This window comes from Euleptes europaea, chromosome 1, assembly GCF_029931775.1.
Source record: "Euleptes europaea isolate rEulEur1 chromosome 1, rEulEur1.hap1, whole genome shotgun sequence".
Taxonomy (NCBI): Eukaryota; Metazoa; Chordata; class Lepidosauria; order Squamata; family Sphaerodactylidae; genus Euleptes; species Euleptes europaea.
Genome location: NC_079312.1, coordinates 141,744,441 through 141,763,002, shown reverse-complemented (window position 1 = coordinate 141,763,002; position 18,562 = coordinate 141,744,441). Strand labels below are relative to the sequence as shown.

The following is an 18,562-nucleotide window of genomic DNA, read 5'->3' as shown; positions in this document are numbered from 1 at the left end:
GCTCAATTTCCAGATCCCTCTACAGGGATTTTCCTCCACAGATCAAAGGCCTTCATTTTCTAATCTGAGGACTCATATGGGAAGAAGAAGAAGTTGCTGAGGCTGAGGCACTGGCTGCACAATCCCAGAGCAGAAGACAATTGTCCAATAACACCCCTTTTTCTGTTCAAGGCACATTCAACTTTGGAGTTGAATGTGCCTAATGAAAGAGCCTCTGGATTCATGGCAGACACGAGCTTTGATGCCATCATGTTTACACCCTGGGCCATGGTATTCAGTGTAGTTACCTTTGGATATTCCTAAAAACTCTAGCAACTGCTCCTGTCTTGGGATGTAAATTATTTGGAGAAAAATTGGAGGAGAATATGGTCAAAATAAGAGATAAAAAGAAAGCCATGCCTTTCTCTGCTATGGATGATAACCATTTCAAACAGTCTTGATTTCATTCCTTCTGCTCACATAGAACACAGCCAAGATTCAGGTCTGACCAGAAGGACTCCTCCTAGTACAGGAAAAAGGGCAATTTTAGATAGGGAACTAGATACTCTGGATCTAATCAGTTGTCCATTTCAAGGACCAGAGTTATCAAGTCAGGAAGTAAACAACAAGGGTAAGTATGTCTTAGGCACTCCTGTAGAAGAATACTTTAAGGGCTTCTCCCAGGAATAGGGTGGAATCCTCTCAGAATCATTGGGTATAAGCCAGTAAGTAGAGGATATGCCAGAGAGTTCATTTATTTTCTACCTAGCAGGTTTCTGGTTTTTCTTCTATCAGGAAAGAGTGGTCCACTCTTTCCTAAGAGTGGTCCAACATCTAGTAGGCCTCAGGGCAATTGAGCCAGTTCCATCATCTCAAGAATGTATAGGCATATATTCAGTCTTTTTTCAGTGGGGAGTTGGCAGCTAGGGAGTTGAGAGGGAAAAGGAGAATGTCTTACTGAGTTACACTGTGTTCAGAAGAGCTGCTTAGAGCTGGCCAAAAATAGTCAATTTGTAATCAAAGGATCCCAGTTGTGGGAACAGGACCACAAAAGTTCGATGGAAGCAAAACTTCGTAAACTGTACCTTACTTTCTTCAGTGTTATGTTAATACCATAAATAAAAGTTATCTTATTGTTTTGTTTAACCCTGTGGGCTGCGTGTCTAAGGGAAAGAAACACACACACAATTTAATATCTCATCTCTCTCTATATATATATTATAGGATATAAATAAATGGTGGCAGCGTGTGAATGGAACAGTGTTTGAGCCCCAACCCCAATAACTCTGTGTGAGTGAGGGCTTGTTATTAAAAGGGGCTGGGCTACCCTGTGACTGTCTGTGAATGTCTCTGTGAGTGAGAGAGAGGACCTGAAGTGTGAAACAGTCATGGCTGTTTGAATATTGTAAAAGAGACACGAAGGGTGGCGAGTGTGACATCCTGACCTATGTGTCCTGACATAACTTGAGAGAGAGGTTTAAGAGGGTGGTAGGTAGTCTGTGTGAGTGGAGAAGGGGCATCACCCATGGTCTTTAAACTCTTCAGGAATGTTGTTTAGATTGTATTTTGGCAATATGAATGTTTTGGTGTTTTTCTTCAGCTTTATTCTAATTTATGATTTTAACAATTCATGATCTGCCACAATCAGCTCCTAGTCCTGTTTTAGCAGAGTGAATAGAGCTTCTCCGTCTTCTGCTTTCAATTATGTAATTATTTGATTTCTGTATTGGCCATCTGGTAATGTCCACGCATACAAATATCTATTTGATTGCCTGAAACATGAATTTGCAATGAACAACTTGTTGTCTTCACAGAATTCTATGAGTCGCTCTCCTGCTTCATTACATGCTCCTAGCCCAAATTTTCTGACTACATTTGATTTTGCTTGATTCTACTTTGTTTCCTGCGTTTGTGTTCTAGTGACCTATGATTAACAGCACATCTTGTTTAGATGTGTGATGGGTCCAATTTCTTCCTTGGCAATTGTATAAAAGCTTTCAGTTTTTTCCTCTTCAGCATCTCAGCTGGGGCATAAAGTTGAATGATGCTTATGTTGATAGGCTTTCCTTTAAGTCTGGCTGATCTTATTTGGTCAGACTTTGCATTGTAGATCCCAATTGCTTGTGCTACATCTTGCCTCACTATTAGAGCAACTCTGTTTCTTTTATGTTTGTAATTTTCAAAGTAAGATAATTTGTAATTTTCTGTCTGAAAATTTCCTAATCCAGTCTACTTTACTTCACTCATACCCAGGATTCCGATGTTGAAAAGTTCAATTTCTCATTTTATGATTTTGAGCTTACCTTGATCCATACTTTTGACATTCCATGTTCCTATTATATGTATCATACAGCTTTGGACTTTCCATTTGCATCTAGCCACATTAGGAACTGAATGGCCTTTTACTTTAATCTGTTTGCATCATTAAGAACAGTGCTATTTGTACTTGTCTTCCTCAGTAGCTGACTGAGTGCTATCCAATCTGGGGGCCTGTCTTCCAGCACTATATCGTTTTCTGTGTTTGATTGTCTCTTCATAGGGTTTTTGAGGTGTGAGATGATCAGAAATGGTTTAACATTGCCTTCTTCTATGCAGTACTAACCAGAATTAGCTGAAGTGTCTTTGCTGTTGTCTATGATAGATCCTCCACCAGAACATCCTTTCATTACTGCTGCCCAGTAGCAACCCTTCAAGGACTCCTCTGCCCTCATCACCATCACCATAATATCAGGCTGTATTTTTTTTTGCCATCAAGTCACAGTTGACTCATGCTGACCCCATAGGGTTTTCAAGCCAAGAGACATTCAGATGTGGTTTGCAATTGTCTGCCTCCATATCACAACCCTGGTATTCCTTGGAGGTCTCTCATCCAAATACTAGCCAGGGGTGACCCTGCTTAGCTTCTGAGATCTGACGAGATCAGGCTAACCTGGGAGCTATCCAGGTCAGGGCATCACAGTGTATGGTGGTAGAAAGTGCCATCAAGTCACAGCCAATTTATGGAAACCCTATAGGATTTTCAAGGCAAGAGATGTTTGGAGGTGGTTTGTCTGCCTCCGTGTGGGCTAGGAGAGTTCTGAGAGAACTGTAACTGGCCCAAGGTCACCCAGCAGGCTTCATGTGGAGGAATGGTGAATTGAACCCGGTTCTCCAGATCACAGTCCCCCACTCTTAACCATTACACCATGCTGGCTTCTCTATCAGGCTGGATAGAACCCTGTTAATCTCTGACCTATAATTAGTTCTATGGATAAACATAATTTGCAATTTGCAACCAACCAGCATGCTGGAAAGAAAGGGTCTAGAAGAAGTACACAACATACCAATGTTTGACAGTGTATTTATATATTTTCCAGGTGCAAAAATTATTGACCCTGTTGGATATGAATGCTATTCAAGACTCCCGAGCTCATTGTTTAAGTGGTGGACAGAAAAGAAAATTATCCCTGGGAATTACTTTGTTAGGAGAGCCACAGGTAAACCAGATACAAACACCTATTGCATATTTCACATATGTAGTTCATTTTCATTTGAGGAAGAAGATGGTAATTTCCCCATCTTCCTGATTTCCAGAAGAAAGCAAATCTTCCAGGTTGTATAATCCCACATAAAAGAAATATAGGTCTTGGGGCTCTCATGTTTTTCTCCTAATAAATTATCTGTAGTTGCATAGATCTTATCGCTCTGTGAGGGGTTCAATAATTCCTTACTATTTAATTCTGATCTGTGGTATTCTTGGGGGAATACAAGATGCGGATTGGAACAATTTTCAGAGGTGGGACATTTTGTTCATTTCTCTTTTATTTTACCTCTTTTGGTAAATCTGCTTCTCTTCTGGTCTCAAAACACCTTCTTAAGCTTTCTGTGGAAAATGAAGTTTTGACATTTGTAAGAAATTTGCTCTGATCATGAAGAGGGAGAACTTTAAAAAACATTTATTTTTAAAGACATAAATTTGTTATAGATTTACATCCTCATAAAAAAGAGCTCAGCATCACATTTGACTGCAAATTTTTGAATAAGTTTGAATTGAAAAATGTAATCACACTCCATCACACAGGTCTTGTTACTAGATGAGCCAACTACAGGACTGGATCCTTACTCTAGACAACTAGTATGGTCCCTTCTGAATGAACGTAAAGCAGGTCGCATAACTCTGTTCACTACGCAGTTCATGGATGAAGCTGATATTCTTGCTGGTGAGTGGTTTGTAAGTATAGGCAGACAGTGGAGGAGAATGAGATAGACTATGCGGGGTAGGACAGGCATTTTGATTTTGAGCATATTTTCTGGCACTTCATCTGGGTTACTCCTGCCTCTTTGAATATGCATGGTAGCAGCCAGCTACAATTAATGTACATACAAGTATAGTATTTGATCCTCAGCAAACAGATGTGTTGTTACTGAACGAGATCTCTAAGAAGGATTTTTGTACTCTGTCTCCTCAGACAGGAAAGCTTTCATCTCATGTGGCATGCTAAAATGCATTGGTTCATCATTATTTCTGAAGAAAAAATGGGGCATTGGCTATCACTTAAGGTATTTTGATTTTCGGCAATGTTGTGTACTTTTCTTCTTTTTGAAATGGGAAAGATTCATTCTCTCCTGTTATAGATAGATAAGTTTCTGTTATGATTTACTATGGCAACTTTAGTAGGTAAAGCAATACTGGAAGAGTTTAGGAGCAGTCCAAATAACAAAGGTTGCAATCCTAAGGAGTAAATCCCATTGAATAATATGGGACTTACTGCTAAATTGACCAGTTTAGACTTGCCCCCGATATAAATGGGGCATATATCCTATATTCTTCAGATTGGTTTAAGATCAGAAGATTGAATAAACTTAATCTAACTAACCTGGGGTGAACTGGTTCTCTCCAGTTGCACTTTGTTGGCAGAATGCAGGGGAAAGTGCGTCTAGAATTTTTTCCTATTAGGATGTTGTCATATGTACATTAATAAACAATGTCACCAAAGTGCAGCCTGTTATCACTTGCAATTCGCTTTCTGTAAACAAAAAGCAACAACAAAAACAAACAAAACCCTAGGGTAAAAACTATCCCAGGAATCTATTAATGTTGCACTTGGTGTAGTTTTTCTAGCCCATGATATTTATTACCCAAGAAGACATTTTTAAGTACTCTGTAGAGATCAGCTTTCCATGACAATCCGAAGAACCTTCCTGAAAAACTGGATACTATTTACTTACCATAGAAATATAAATTAATGGGATATAAAATACTCCAAGGTACCTAAGCTGGTTTTCCTTTAAAATTCATGAAAATTTCTTAGTTGTTTAATTGCTTAGGTTGAAAATATACTTTTTGTTGTTTCAGATTTATATAAGAAAGTATAGCATTGTAAAGGAGCCATACTGGTGTGAGTCATTCAATATGCAAAAGGGGAGAGGTGAATCTATACAAAAGAAATATTCTGCTTCACGTCAAAGTGTATTTTTAAATTCTGAATGTTTTAGTACTATGAAACAATGACCTCTGACACAAGAATCCTCATTTTAGGGGGGGTGGGTATTGTAACCATTAGATGCATGGATAATTTGGCCTGGGGTTGAAATATGCCCCAAAATGCAATATGAGTACATTTTTTCCCAGAGGTCAGTTAGAGAGTTAAAAAGCTGCTATTATAAATATCACCCCATGTTTATTATCTTGTCCCCTTACCTGTAGTAATTAAGTGTGTTTTCATGCCCCACATCACTAGCTGTGGTGGTGGTGGGGGGGAGGTGCACAACTTGAAGACATTAGATAATTTTTACGTGCTATGTCAGAGAAAAAAGGAAAATATAAATATGGCTGCTGCTTTTAGCAACAGCCCTTTGGTTTTACTAATTTTTATAATTTTGATAATTTCTAGTTTTGCCCGTGATCTCACAAAATTGGGGAGATGCTGCTTTAGAAATACCGAAATAATGCATGTTTCTTTTGCTCAACTTACACAAATCTGAAGTCTTGTGGGTCTGAATTAGATTTTGGATAGCTGATTCAGAAAACCTTATCAGTCAGTCAGTGCAAGATCTGGCCATTAGTGTTTGGCTAAATGCATTTTTAATATGAACAGGATGCAAGTTAATGAGTTTTGTGAATCTGAGAAAATAACATCCCTTGTCAAACGATGCATTCCTGCTGCCAAATTATCAGGACAACGTGAAAGTGAACTGAGTTATACATTGCCCTTGGAAAACATGGATACATTTCCAGGTAATTATACATTTAAATAAGTAAATACAGAATTTCAAAATTACTGAGTTGCTTTTTTCTATGCATGCAATTATTTATTTAATGAGTTATTTCTCAAAATGTTGTTCTTTAAAAATTATAATTACAAGGGATCTTACAAGATCACATGAAGAACTAGGAATCCTAATTTTATGTGGGTTTTTTTCCCCTTTCTGTAGATCTGTTTGGTGACATAGACCGTGAAACAGACTTAGGGATTATTAATTATGGGGTTACTATGACAACTTTGGAAGATGTCTTCTTGAAACTGGAGGATAATGAAACACTTGAAGAAGGTAAAGTACTTTTTGGAAGTGATTACTACTTTGTCTGGGAAACTATGGGTGAAAACACATGGTCGCTTTATCCTCCTTTAATCCCTGTTTTAGCCAGGATCGAACGCACATTAGGTGAAACGCATGCGTTCGAATCAGCCTGAATCCTGGCTGAAACAGGGATTAAAGGAGGATAAAGTGACCATGCGTTTTCGCCCTATGAGGCTAGGGATCACATTTAAGCAGAAAAACTCTAGTTCAAGACTATCATAACTCCCTTTCACAGTTTTTCAGATCTGAGAGGAAACTGGAGGTCAAACTGCATGTTACATTGTAAATGTATTCACCATGGAGACTTGTAGTAACATGCTACATTGAAACTCTATTTAAAAGAACCACAGGCATCTGATTCTGGTTAGAACCTCAGTGTGGGAGAAGGAAGGGTGGCTCTAAATACAGTTCCCATGGAAAACTTGCAAATGGCAAATGTCTCCAAGTTCCTGTGGTGAATTTATGGCCAATGTAATGTGTAGTTTGGCTGGGAAATGAGCTGTTCAACGCTGATGGTGGTCAAGGGCGACTGGGGAGGGCAGAAAGCAGTAGTGAAAGGGCAAAGGGCAAAGCAGTGTGCATAAAGTTGCGATCACATTTTTTTATTTTGCACTTTGAAAATTGTCTTAGATTATGGAGTTCTTCATAGAGAGCAAGTGGAAGAGAAAAGGCACAGCGCTGATGAAACAGAACAAAATCTGCTATTGCTCTCTGATTCAGGAAAGTCTACAGTACGTGGCACAGAGCTCTGGAGACAACAAGTGTGTGCCATAGCAAGAATGCACTTCTTACAGCTCAAGCGTGAAAGCAAATTCTGGAGGACCTTGTGAGTTTCTGTGAAATCTTCCTGTTCTTAAGTATGTTAGGAACAGAGACTGCTTTTGGATGTGATATATTATAAAAATTAGAATTATGGGGATCAATTTCTTGAAGATACTACATAATGCTAATATAGTAATGGTATGATTATGACACATTAACTTTGAACCTTACCAGGTTAGCTACATAGAATGATACAGTTGGGAGGAACAAAATGGAGGATGTGTTGGAAATACAATGTCTAGTGCATAAAGATTGGTTAAAGAAAGGAAAATCAGCAGGGGGCAGCAAGTGTGAGAGTTGGATAGATAGAAAGGTTGTGATCCTTCTCCCTTCTCTTCCTGTGTTCTTGTTTGTTCCCATAACGCACCCCTCCTCTTCCTTCTTGTTACAGTGAAAGAGAGGAGCAACAGACCGCATGTTGCCCTGTTAGTTATGGACTCTAGTTAGAAATAAGCTTGACTCTCAGTCGTTTACCAAGTTTGTGGTTTCTGAATAAACTCACTTTGTTTAGTCCTTAATCAGACTCAGGATCATTCTTAAGAAAAACTCCATTTCCTTCAGGATGCCAGGCTGGAGCTGAGGGGAAACGCTGGTGCAGGCGCCTGGGCCTCCCCACCACCCGCCCTCCTCCCCACCCATCAGCTGTAGCACGGGGGCAGCGGCGGTCTCCTTGGCTCTTAGCAGGCTCACTGGGAGAACATTGGGCCACCGGGCCTCACTGCTGCCCTGTTCTCCATCTTCGCTGCCTCCCAATAAGTTGGGCCAGTAACCCTACCCCTCCTGTGCCCCGCTGCCCCCAGGATCCCCCTCTCTGGGCAGGAGACCCCGGGAGTCCCACGAGGTCGGAGGGGAGGGCAATGCGGTAAAATATGTTGCTGTGACGCCCCTTCCCCACCCACACAGAGTGTGGCCACACAGAGTGCCTGCCACCCTCTAAACTGCTCTCTCTCAGGTTCAGGGTTACAAATAGGTCAAACCATCACATATAGTTACCCTTGTAGTCTCTAGAGAGCCATGACCATGGTTTTAAAGAGCCATGACCATATAACCTCTCAGGTCCCCTCTGTCACTCACAGATACATCAGCAGACAGGTTAGTCCAGCCCCCTTTAAAAACAGGCCCTCACTCCAACACTTCTAGGGGTTATTGGGGTTGGGGGCTGATACACTTTTCCATTCACATACTGCCACAATTTATTCATATTTTAAAACATACGAGATCTTCATTGGTATGTGTGTGTGTTTCTCTGAGATATTATGCCGACAGGGTTAAATAAACAAGGAGTAACGTTTATTTATGGTTTGAACATAACACTGAAGAAAGTAAGATGGAGGTTACAATATTTCATTTCCCTTGAACTTTTGAACTGTTTTCTTATTCCAGCAGTTGTGATCTTTTGTTATAAATTGATTTTTCTTTCCATTTAACTTTAAGCAGCTCTTTGCCTCAGCTTCACTCAGTCAGACTCTTTTCTCCTTCTAATTCCCTAGCTGCCAAATCCTAATTGCTTTCTTAACTGCCATTTTCCAACTGTCTCTCTCTAACTGTCTCTTATTAGCTTTCATTAGTCACTATTAGGGAAAGGCAGAACCTAACACGTTTGTCACAGCTGCTTTATCATAAAGGGTAGACTCCATTGAGCTGTGATTTGGAACAGGAAGTAAAAAGTTGGTTTAAGGCAAAGGATAGCTCCAAACTGAAATCTTCTAAGAAGTTGGGGATTCAGTGTGAGGGATTCAGTGGTTCAACAAAAGGGCAAAGGTCTGGGAAGGAAGCTAACCACAAAGGTGGGGAAGTAGGCTTAGGTACAAAACCAGCTTGAGTTGCCCTTTGTATGGTCTTTGAAAGGATGAGTTTAGTATCTACAGTGGGATTAGATGTGTGAGGTACTCAGGAGGAGGCATGGGGGGTGAAAGGGGGACAGCAGGGTGATTGAATGACTGGGCATGATGATATTTCCCTCAGTTCAGGACTGAATTACCATGGTAAGCTGAATGAACAGAGTTCTATAGCCTTTGGGTATTAGTTTGATTGTTTAGTTATTGCATTGGAGGCATTTGGCTATCAATCAGCTCTTGGTAGGGCTCATAGAGACTGCTGTATATTTTTGTTTTTGTATTGCCTTCCCTTACTATTCCATCTTACTTTCACCAACTGACTGTCCCAAAATATTACAGGGCTTTTCTTTTGGCTAGGCTAAATGCTTTTCTCTATTGTCTCTTATAAAACAAGACTAGGAACTAATTGTAGTACAGATAATGAATTGTTAATGCCAAATCTTTGAATAATGCTGAAGAAAAACACCAAAATATTCATAGTGCCAACATATTGTCGTGAGGCGCCTTGGGCCTTGGCACTGGCAGGGTCTCTGGCCTGGAGGATGTCGGGGCGGAGACAGTCTCTTCCGCCTCAGACCAGTCCGAGGGGGAGTCAGAGCTCGACCCTCCCTCGGACATCGCCAGAATGCCACAGGACACACCTTGCGGATAATCTCTGGCTTTTATCCTCCCCGGCAGGCAGACTTCTCTGGCCTTATATACCCTCCAGGCCAGAGAAGTCCCTCCCAAGCCCTGCCCCTAGCCCGCCCCCCGGAAGTCCATATAAGGGCGAGGAGGCAACACCTCCCAGCTTCGGGACGTCGGGCGGGGCCCGCGCCTGTTCCCTGCCCGAGCTCGCCCGCACAACAACTGGGCCCCGGGGAGGCCGGCTGCAGCCGACGGCCCGACCGGGCCGCCATGATGGCCTTCTCCCTCCTCGGCTGGGCTTCTGGGTCGGGGCCCTGCGACTCCCTGGTTGGCTTCGGTTGGGCCGGGGCATCGGCGCCTCGGGGCTCCCTCGCTGGCTTTGGACGGGCCGGGGCATCGGCGGCCCGCAACTCCGGCAGCGGTTCCGTTCGGGCCTGCGGGCCGGCAGCACGCTGCTCTGGTGGGGCCGGCGGTCGGGGCCCCCCTCCTCTTGCTGGCTGGGTGAAGCGCTGGGGGAAGAGAGAGGCCCAATGACTCACCCCCTCCAGGCAGGCTGGTGAGTGTGGGGGCTGCGTCTCAACCCGGGAATGGGGGGTGGGGCCCCCTCCTGGGACACATATAAGCTAAACAACATTCTTGATGAATTTAAAGACCATATAAAGAAGAGATTTACATTACTAAGATGAAGTGAATGTGAGCCAGAAGAACTATGGGTTGAAACCAGATATATTATCAAGGAAGAATGTGCAAAGACTATTCCTGTAGCCTGATGACTATTCTCCTGTAGACTATTCCTGGATGCCTGATGAAACTCATAAAATTGCTAAAGGTAGATGAGAAGCAAAAGAAAAAGGTGACAGAAATAGAACCAGAGGCCTAAATTCAGCATTCCAGCAACTCACACATAGAGACAAAGAGAACTATTTTAATAACCAAGGTAAAGAAATAGAAGAGAACAAGAAAGGAAGAACAAGAGATCTGTTCCAGAAGATCCAATAAATCAAAGGGAAATTTTGAGGTGAGGTTAGGTATGCTGAAAGATCAACATATAAACACCCAGGTTTGAATCCCCACTCTGCCATGGAAACTTGCTGGATGACTTTGGGCCAGTCATACACTCTCAGTCTTGACTCTGGCAAGTATTTGGATGGGAGACCTCCAAGGAATAATAGGGGCAGGACATGGAGGCAGGCAATGGCAAACAAACTGAACATCTCTTGCCTTGAAAACCCTATGTGTGTGTGTGTGTGTATTAAGTGCCGTCAAGTCGCTTCCGACTCATGGCGACCCTATGAATGAAAGTCCTCCAAAATGTCCTATCTTTGACAGCCCTGCTCAGATCCTGCAAATTGAAGGCCGTGACTTCCTTTATTGAGTCAATTCATCTCTTGTTGGGTCTTTCTCTTTTCCCTATAGGGTTGCCATAAGTCAGCTGTGATTTGATGGCAAACAAAAAAATTCCTTCCTGACTTGACTTTCCAAAATTTAAGACAGGACTTCTAAAGGAATAATAATGATGAAGGGAGCTTTGACTCTTGAAAGCTTATACCCTGAAAATCTTGTTGCATCTAAGGTGTTACTAGACTCAGATCTAGCTTTTCCTACTGCAGACCAACATGGCTACCCTTCTGAATTTATTCTACTCAAAATTCTCCAAAATCTTCCAAGTGCATAAGGAGGTGGAATGTGCTGTCAATTCACAGCTGTCTAATGGTAGCCCCGTAGGATTTTCAAGGCAAGAGACATTTGGAGGTGTGCCATTACCTGCCTCCGTGTGGGCTGAGAGTTCTGAGAATTGTGACTGGCCCAAAGTCACCCAGCAGGCTTCATGTGGAAGAGTGGGGAGTTGAACCTAGTTCTCCAGATTAGAGTCTGCCACTCTTAACCACTATACCATGCTGGCTTTAGTGCCTGTTCAAGATTAGGATATATTGGGAACCCTGTAAGGGGAAAAGCAGCTTGCTTTGCACTCTCATGGAGCTGCTTTTCTAATTAAAAAAGATAACACTGGAATATGGCGACAAGTTTTGCATATATGGGGGAGATATGGGGGTGGGAGCTGGTGTAATAAGGGAAAGAGTTAGAGATATGGCTGTGCTCGGACTCCTTCCAACCTGTGTCCCATCCTAAGATTCAATGGTAGGGCAGCCAGGAAAAACAAATCTCCAACACTGTTGTTGTGCAATGCCAGGTCTGTTAGCAATAAGACCGCCGACCTGTAGAGCTATTTTACTTCCCAAGGTGTATATCTGGTGTGTGTGACCGAGACCTGGGTGTGAGAGGGCGAAACCATCGCCCTGAAAGCTCTTACTCCCCTCCAGGTTTCTCGGTCCTCCATCAGTCTCGGACAGTGGGCTGGGGGGTGGCAGCGTTGTTTGTCTGGGAGGCTTACTTCTTCAAGGCTCTATCTGCTCTGAAGATCCCCATTATTAAATGAGTGGGCTTGGTGTGCGAAGCCAAGGAGAGCTTGGCTATCCTGCCTGGTGTACAGGCCACCCAATGCACCAGCAGATACCTGCCAAGTTTTCTAGAGGCAGTGGAAAGCTGGGCTTTGGTTTTTCCCAGGCTAATAGTACTGGGGGATTTCAATGTCCATGCCGATGCCACCCCTTCATTGCATGCTTCAGACATAGTGTCATCCATGGCTCTCCCAATTTTTTTCGGGGCCAAGCAGGACACACGCTGGATTTGATCTTCTGGGGAAGATGTTGGTCTGATGTCCATTGAGGAAATTCCATGGTCAGACCACTTCGTCTTGAAGGTCTGGCTCAGCCTCCTGCTCCTGCCCTGTTTGCAAGATGAGTTTATTTTAGCTCGCCCGCAAAGACTCATAGATCTGATTGGATTCCAGAGGGCTTTGAGGGATCTTATCCCCCCTGGCAATTCTCTAGATATGCTTGTGGAGGACTGGCACAACCAACTCTCCATGGCTGTTGATGAAATCGCACCCTGATGCCCTCTTCATCCACACTGAAATCGGGCCCCATGGAATACTGAGGGGCTCCAGAATATGAAGTGGGAGCTTAGACAGCTGGAGTGAGTAAGGCGTCGAGCCCTTGATGAAGATTCAAGAGCATCTTATAGGATGTTTATGAAAGCCTATGATATGGCAGTGAAGGCTCCTCATGGCTTGCAACTAACAACTGCACCTGCCATCAGGAGCCTGGGTGTGATCCCTCAATGCCTCCTTAACTATGCAGGTTCAGGTCACAGCCATGACCAAGGCAAACTTTTTCCACCTCCGCTGGCCCAGCAGTTGGTGCCTTACCTCTCCCATCCTTATTTAGCCACAGTGATCCATGTGATAGCCACCTCCAGGTTGGACTACTGTAACTCACTCTAGGTAGGGCTGCTATGACACACACCCCTTTCAACCACTTCAGTATCCCACTCTCTTAGCCCGGCAGTATATGCTGAGGGAAAAGCGTTGGCCTGAGTGTATTTATGAGGAGATTATTTTCCTTCTCCTCCAGTCCCACCCCTGTATTTATCTCAGTGAGAAATAGGAGACAAGAGGCTTTTTAACTTGAACAGACAAAACAGGGAAGTTAATTGAAGAGAACTCAGAGAGATTGGTTTACAAGAAAAAGGCAGAATTTGGAGGGGAAACTCAAAGTCAGCTTTATATGCACAAGATTACTTCAGAGATAGATGTATTCTTCATTCAAGTTCCTTCAGTTCTCAGTTTCAAGCTTAGTTCTGTCCCTCAGAACTATTATTCAGACTTTCAGACTCTCCGTCTCTGTCATTCAGCTTCAGACTCTCCTCTGTCCCCAGTCTAGCTCTCTCTCTGACTACCCCACCTTAGTGGCTGTAATCCTCCACACCTCCCTGCTACCGGAATAGCTCTACCTCAGAGACTAATTCCCCTTGTGACTTGAGAATGGGCCCTCTCTAACCCAGTTCTCACTCCTGTCACTCCCACAGGTTGTGTGTGTCAATAGCTTTGGCTTTCACTGAACCCTCAGGTTCACAGAGTATAGTCTTGCTTCTTCTTCGTCCCTTCACCCAGCTCTGAATCTATCACAGCCTCCTCTCAGGCTGGTCCCAAGCTTCGAATGCTTTCACAGCCCTCCTGTCAGGCTGGGTCCCAAACTGCCAGTCTTTTCTGTCTCTCTCAGCTCAGAGTGTCAGCTCTCTGGGTCCACCAACTCTTCGCCTGTCAGCTCTTGCTGCAGATTTACCCCTTATCCGTCACAGCTGCCCTTGAGACTGATCCAGAAACTCCAGCTGATACAGAATGCTGCAGTGAGGCTCCTTATGGGGACCTCGCTGAGGGAGCATATTCAGCCAGTGCTCTGTCAATGGCACTGGCTCCAGCTGGAATACCAGATCAGGTTCAAGGTGATGGTTTTGACCTTTAAAGCCTTACATGGTCTGGGACCTTCATACCTACGGGACTGCCTCTCCTGGTACACCCCCAGAGAACATTACATTTGACAAATAACAATCTCTTGGTAGTCCCCAGCCCAATGAGTTTTCAGCCCTGGCCCCGGCTTGGTGAAACCTCCTTCCTGGTAAGAGCAGGGCCCTGCAGGACCTCAGGGCTTTCCACAGGGCCTGTAAAATGGAACTGTTCTACCAGGCATATGGTTAGGACAGCCTTGGTTTTCCATTTGCACTGGTCTCCCTATTGCTCTCCTCTACCTTTTACTCTGGATACCAACTGCTGTGTGGAGGTTCTCGCTATCTACAGGCCTTGCAGTGGCCCTATCCTCCAAAAAGAGTGCCATCATATTAACTTTGTAGATTTTGTTAATTACCATCTGTTGGATGTTAATGGGGCTGGAAATTATTGTTTTCATTTTATTTTGTGATTTTATGTTTTACTGTATTTGTAATTATTGCATGGATTGTTGTTGTGAGCCATTCTGAGCCCAGCCCCGCCGGGGAGCAAAGGCGAAGTATAAAACCAAATAAATAAAATAAAATAAATAAGTAATGTAACATGTAAGTAGTCTCCCAGAATATATTCAATTGTTGTAATAACTGATGGAGCATTATTACTATCATTGTGCCTCAACTTATTAATATAGTAAGGCCATATGGTGCCTCTTCTCTCCTGTGCTTAATTTGCATCATTTCTTCATTTCAGGTTTCTCCTTTCTGGAATTATATTCATTCCCCTTTTTGTTCATTTCTTTGCTTTTGCTTTGTGGAAGGACCTACATAATTCAGAACTACACCCTGGCCTTTATTTTGAGCCAGGAACTAAGTTTGATACAGGATTCTCTGGGCTTCTGATCCTTAATGATACAGGTAAGGATACAAAATAGAATATTGTTAATTTGTTTTTTGCAAACTTTGTTCCTCACTTTTCTGCCCAATTAGGGCCACCAAAGGAGCTAACAGTTAAAACAAAGCATTATAAAAACACATCATAAAACAATTAAAACCAAAAGTAAAATATGTACCTAAAAGCACAGAAAGCAATAATTAAAACAGAAACCAGGAAGGAGAGACTATTGAAACATAATTTCTGTAGAGATTCATGGATGCACCAAAGATCCAGGAATGGGGTCAACGACAGGGGAAAGTGGGTGGAGGATGATCAGGTAAATGGTGGAGGGGAAAAGCCGCTCAGTCATGGAGACTTTGGCTGCCTACATCTTTCCAGCAACTGACTCAGGAAGAAAGACGCATGAGATTACCAGCTCCAGGGATATATTAACCCAACCAAGCAGTGACTATAGCAAAGGCCTACTCAAGAACAGAGTTTACTTGTGAGCTTTTCGTGTGAAACACACATGAAATCCCTTAGAGGTCCCACTAGACCAAGACAACAGGATCAGAAAATCCAAGATAAAAGCAATAAAAAAAATTTATTAAAAAAAGAAAAGAAAATCCAAGACCCTAAAACAGGGCCCTTCTCAGTCATGCACAGCAGGATAAAATCTAAGGACTCTGGAGACCTCAGGAGAGTAAGGGCTAAACAATATGTTATGTTTTTGGTGAAGTGGGTTGGGGTTCTCTGGATGTGATATGCTTCGGCTTCCTAATTGCCTAGTTATGGCAGGCAACTGCCCACCAATTGCTTCTGCTGCCTGCTGACTCTCAGCTGGTCAGCAGGCAGAAGCAGGCCAGGGAAAGTGAGGGGGAGCAATTGACATAATCTACATGATGATGTCACTTCCGGTTTTTTTTTTGCAAGTGCTAGTGCGCCCCCTCAGTGCAATGCTGCCACTTCCACATTAACTGGAAGTGACATCATCATGTAGATGACGCCAGACTCCACCCCCAACCCTGCCTCCCTAAACCTTCTGCCAGTTGCGAGGAGGGACTTGGCAACCCTAGATATGCTTTCTCTGCCATTGCATGGCTGCTGTAGGGGAAAGCATTTTTAAAGTCCACAGTTGCCCAATTCTGCTAAGGATTCCAGCTTGATGTCCAAGCACATAGAGTTTTGCTAGGGGCCTGATTTATAGGAGCCCAATTCTGAGTGGAACACTGGGTGTGTTTTTTTTAATTTAAATCAGATTTTTTTTATTTAAATGGAATTTTTAAAAATAAAATGCTTTTGGAGGAAAAATCTACCTAAAGGTAGTTTTCTGTCTAAGATACATTATAGTCCAAAGGCTATCAATCAGGAAATAAGGATTAGTTTTTAATTTTAAGAACATAAGAAAACCCTGCTGGATCAGACCAAGGCCCATCAAGTCCAGCAGTCTGTTCACACAGTGGCCAACCAGGTGCCTCTAGGAAGCCCACAAACAAGACAACTGCAGCAACACCATCCTGCCTGTGTTTCATATCACCTAATATATTCAGCATGCTCCACTGATCCTGGAGAGAATATACATCATGACTAGTATCCATTTTTAATAACAGCCATGAATACTCTTCTCTCATGAACATGTCCACTCCCCTCTTAAAGCCTTCCAAGTTGGCAGCCATCCCCACATCCTGGGGCAGGGAGTTCCACAATTTAACTATGTGTTGTGTAAAGAAGTATTTCCTTTTATGTTTTGAATTTCTCACCCTCCAGCTTCAGCAGATGACCCCACCTTCTAGTATTATGTCCACTCTCTCCACACCATGCACAATTTAAAACCTCTATCATGTCTCCCTTTAACTGCCTTCTTTCCAAGCTAAATAGCCCTAAGCATTTTAACAGTTCTTCATAGGGTAGTTGCTCTAGTTCCCTGGTCATTTTGGTTGCTCTTTTCTGCACCTTCTCAAGCTCTGTGTTAGCCAAATTTCTCAGTTATGAACGGTTAAATGGGAAATAGCACATTAATAACTGGCAAAGGCGTAACTAAATGGGATCTAACCTGTGTATACGAGAGCCCGTTCCGTGACCCCCAGAATAAGGCGGAGGCGATAGGTTTTGTTTAAAAGGTCTTTACTCAATTATATATATGCACACAAGCGAAACAGACTTTCACAACATACAGACAGAGCCTAGAGAATAAAGGTAGTAAAAGCAGAACGCTTTCCAGTTTGGCAGGGTCCCTTTGAAGATGGGGTAATAATCACCTAATCCTGAAGATGGTGTCCTGGGTTCCGTGCGGCAGAGATGAGGGGAAAGGGGGCAGGGGGTTCCTGTGACTTGATCAGCAAGGTGGGAGGGGTGCGTGGTCGGGCAGCGCTTACCCAACAGAGTAACAGTAGGCGAGAGATAGGGGTATGAAAAGGAGCTGCTTAGTGTGTCCTGGCGTCCCTAAATATACTCTTTCTGGGGTGGTTCCCTGCATGAACAAAGACCTTGGTGGTTGGCTGAGAGGTGGGGCAGGGGGCAATTTAGACAGGCTAAGCCTAAACCATTGACTAAGCACATTCTGGGAGCGTTGGGAGATGTCGGTAGATGGGACTATCCGGTCCAAGACAAAAGTTCGCGGAGCTGCGCCTGGGTGACTCATTCGATGCCAGAGGTGTGATCTTCTGCTGCTGTTATCTCGGAGGCTTCCAATGAGCCATTAATTATGCAGATGGAGGATGGGGTGGGCTGCCTGCGTGTCCATGTCCTTGTGACATGGCTGTTGCTGGGGACTTGGCCTGTGCACAGAGAAAATGGATTCTTTCTGGCTCTCCATGAGTGGCTTCTCTTTCCATAGCGTCTGGGCTTGACACAGGTCTGGGACGGCTGGGACACGTGTCTGTTCGGTTACCATGTTACATAGTCCGGGAGATGGCAACCATTTGGCTACATCTACAATATCCTTTTTTAGTTGTGGTGACCAGAACCTTACCCAGTATTTCAAGTGTGGTCTCACAATACATTTGTACAAGGGCAGTATGATAGCAGCAGTTTTATTCTCTATTCCTTGTCCAATTATGGCCAGCATGGAATTTGCCTTTTTCACAGCAACCGCACACTGGGTTGACATCTTCATTGAGCTATCCACTACCACCCCAAGATCCCTTTCTTGGTCTGTCACTGCCAGCACAGATCCCTAAACAGTTATGCAATAAATGTAAAACGCTATGTATTGATTATTTTAGTCCTGTGATATGCCTCTGTTGGTTACTTCCCTATTTGGTTGGCAAGTGAATGTTTCAACCTCATTCTCTAGTCAAGTGACCAATCTGCTTTACTTTCTTCTTAGGTACAAGTATTGACACTTTTATCCATGCTGTGAAGAGTCAGAATATTTTTGCAGAAACAGCCACTGGTAGTAACATCGGTGACCAGCTAGTACACAATGGAGCTATAAAAGTGGCCCGGGAAAAGGAGGTAAACTTAATGTTGTTTTACTTACTTTAGAAGTAAACAGGCAGGTTACTTATTATAAGTA

The 18,562-nt window shown here is 43.3% G+C and overlaps 1 protein-coding gene across 1 annotated transcript in view; it reads left to right on the top strand.

The window, feature by feature from the left end:
• Window positions 1–18,562, top strand: part of LOC130476773 (ABC-type organic anion transporter ABCA8-like) — a 145,924-nt gene that overhangs the window by 51,898 nt on the left and 75,464 nt on the right. Inside the window, exons 12-19 of the mRNA XM_056848765.1 lie at window positions 3,336–3,455; window positions 4,040–4,178; window positions 4,428–4,518; window positions 6,057–6,196; window positions 6,394–6,510; window positions 7,171–7,366; window positions 14,923–15,086; window positions 18,374–18,501. Of these exons, the coding sequence (XP_056704743.1) occupies window positions 3,336–3,455; window positions 4,040–4,178; window positions 4,428–4,518; window positions 6,057–6,196; window positions 6,394–6,510; window positions 7,171–7,366; window positions 14,923–15,086; window positions 18,374–18,501 (1,095 nt within the window). The remainder of the gene's footprint in view (window positions 1–3,335; window positions 3,456–4,039; window positions 4,179–4,427; window positions 4,519–6,056; window positions 6,197–6,393; window positions 6,511–7,170; window positions 7,367–14,922; window positions 15,087–18,373; window positions 18,502–18,562) is intronic.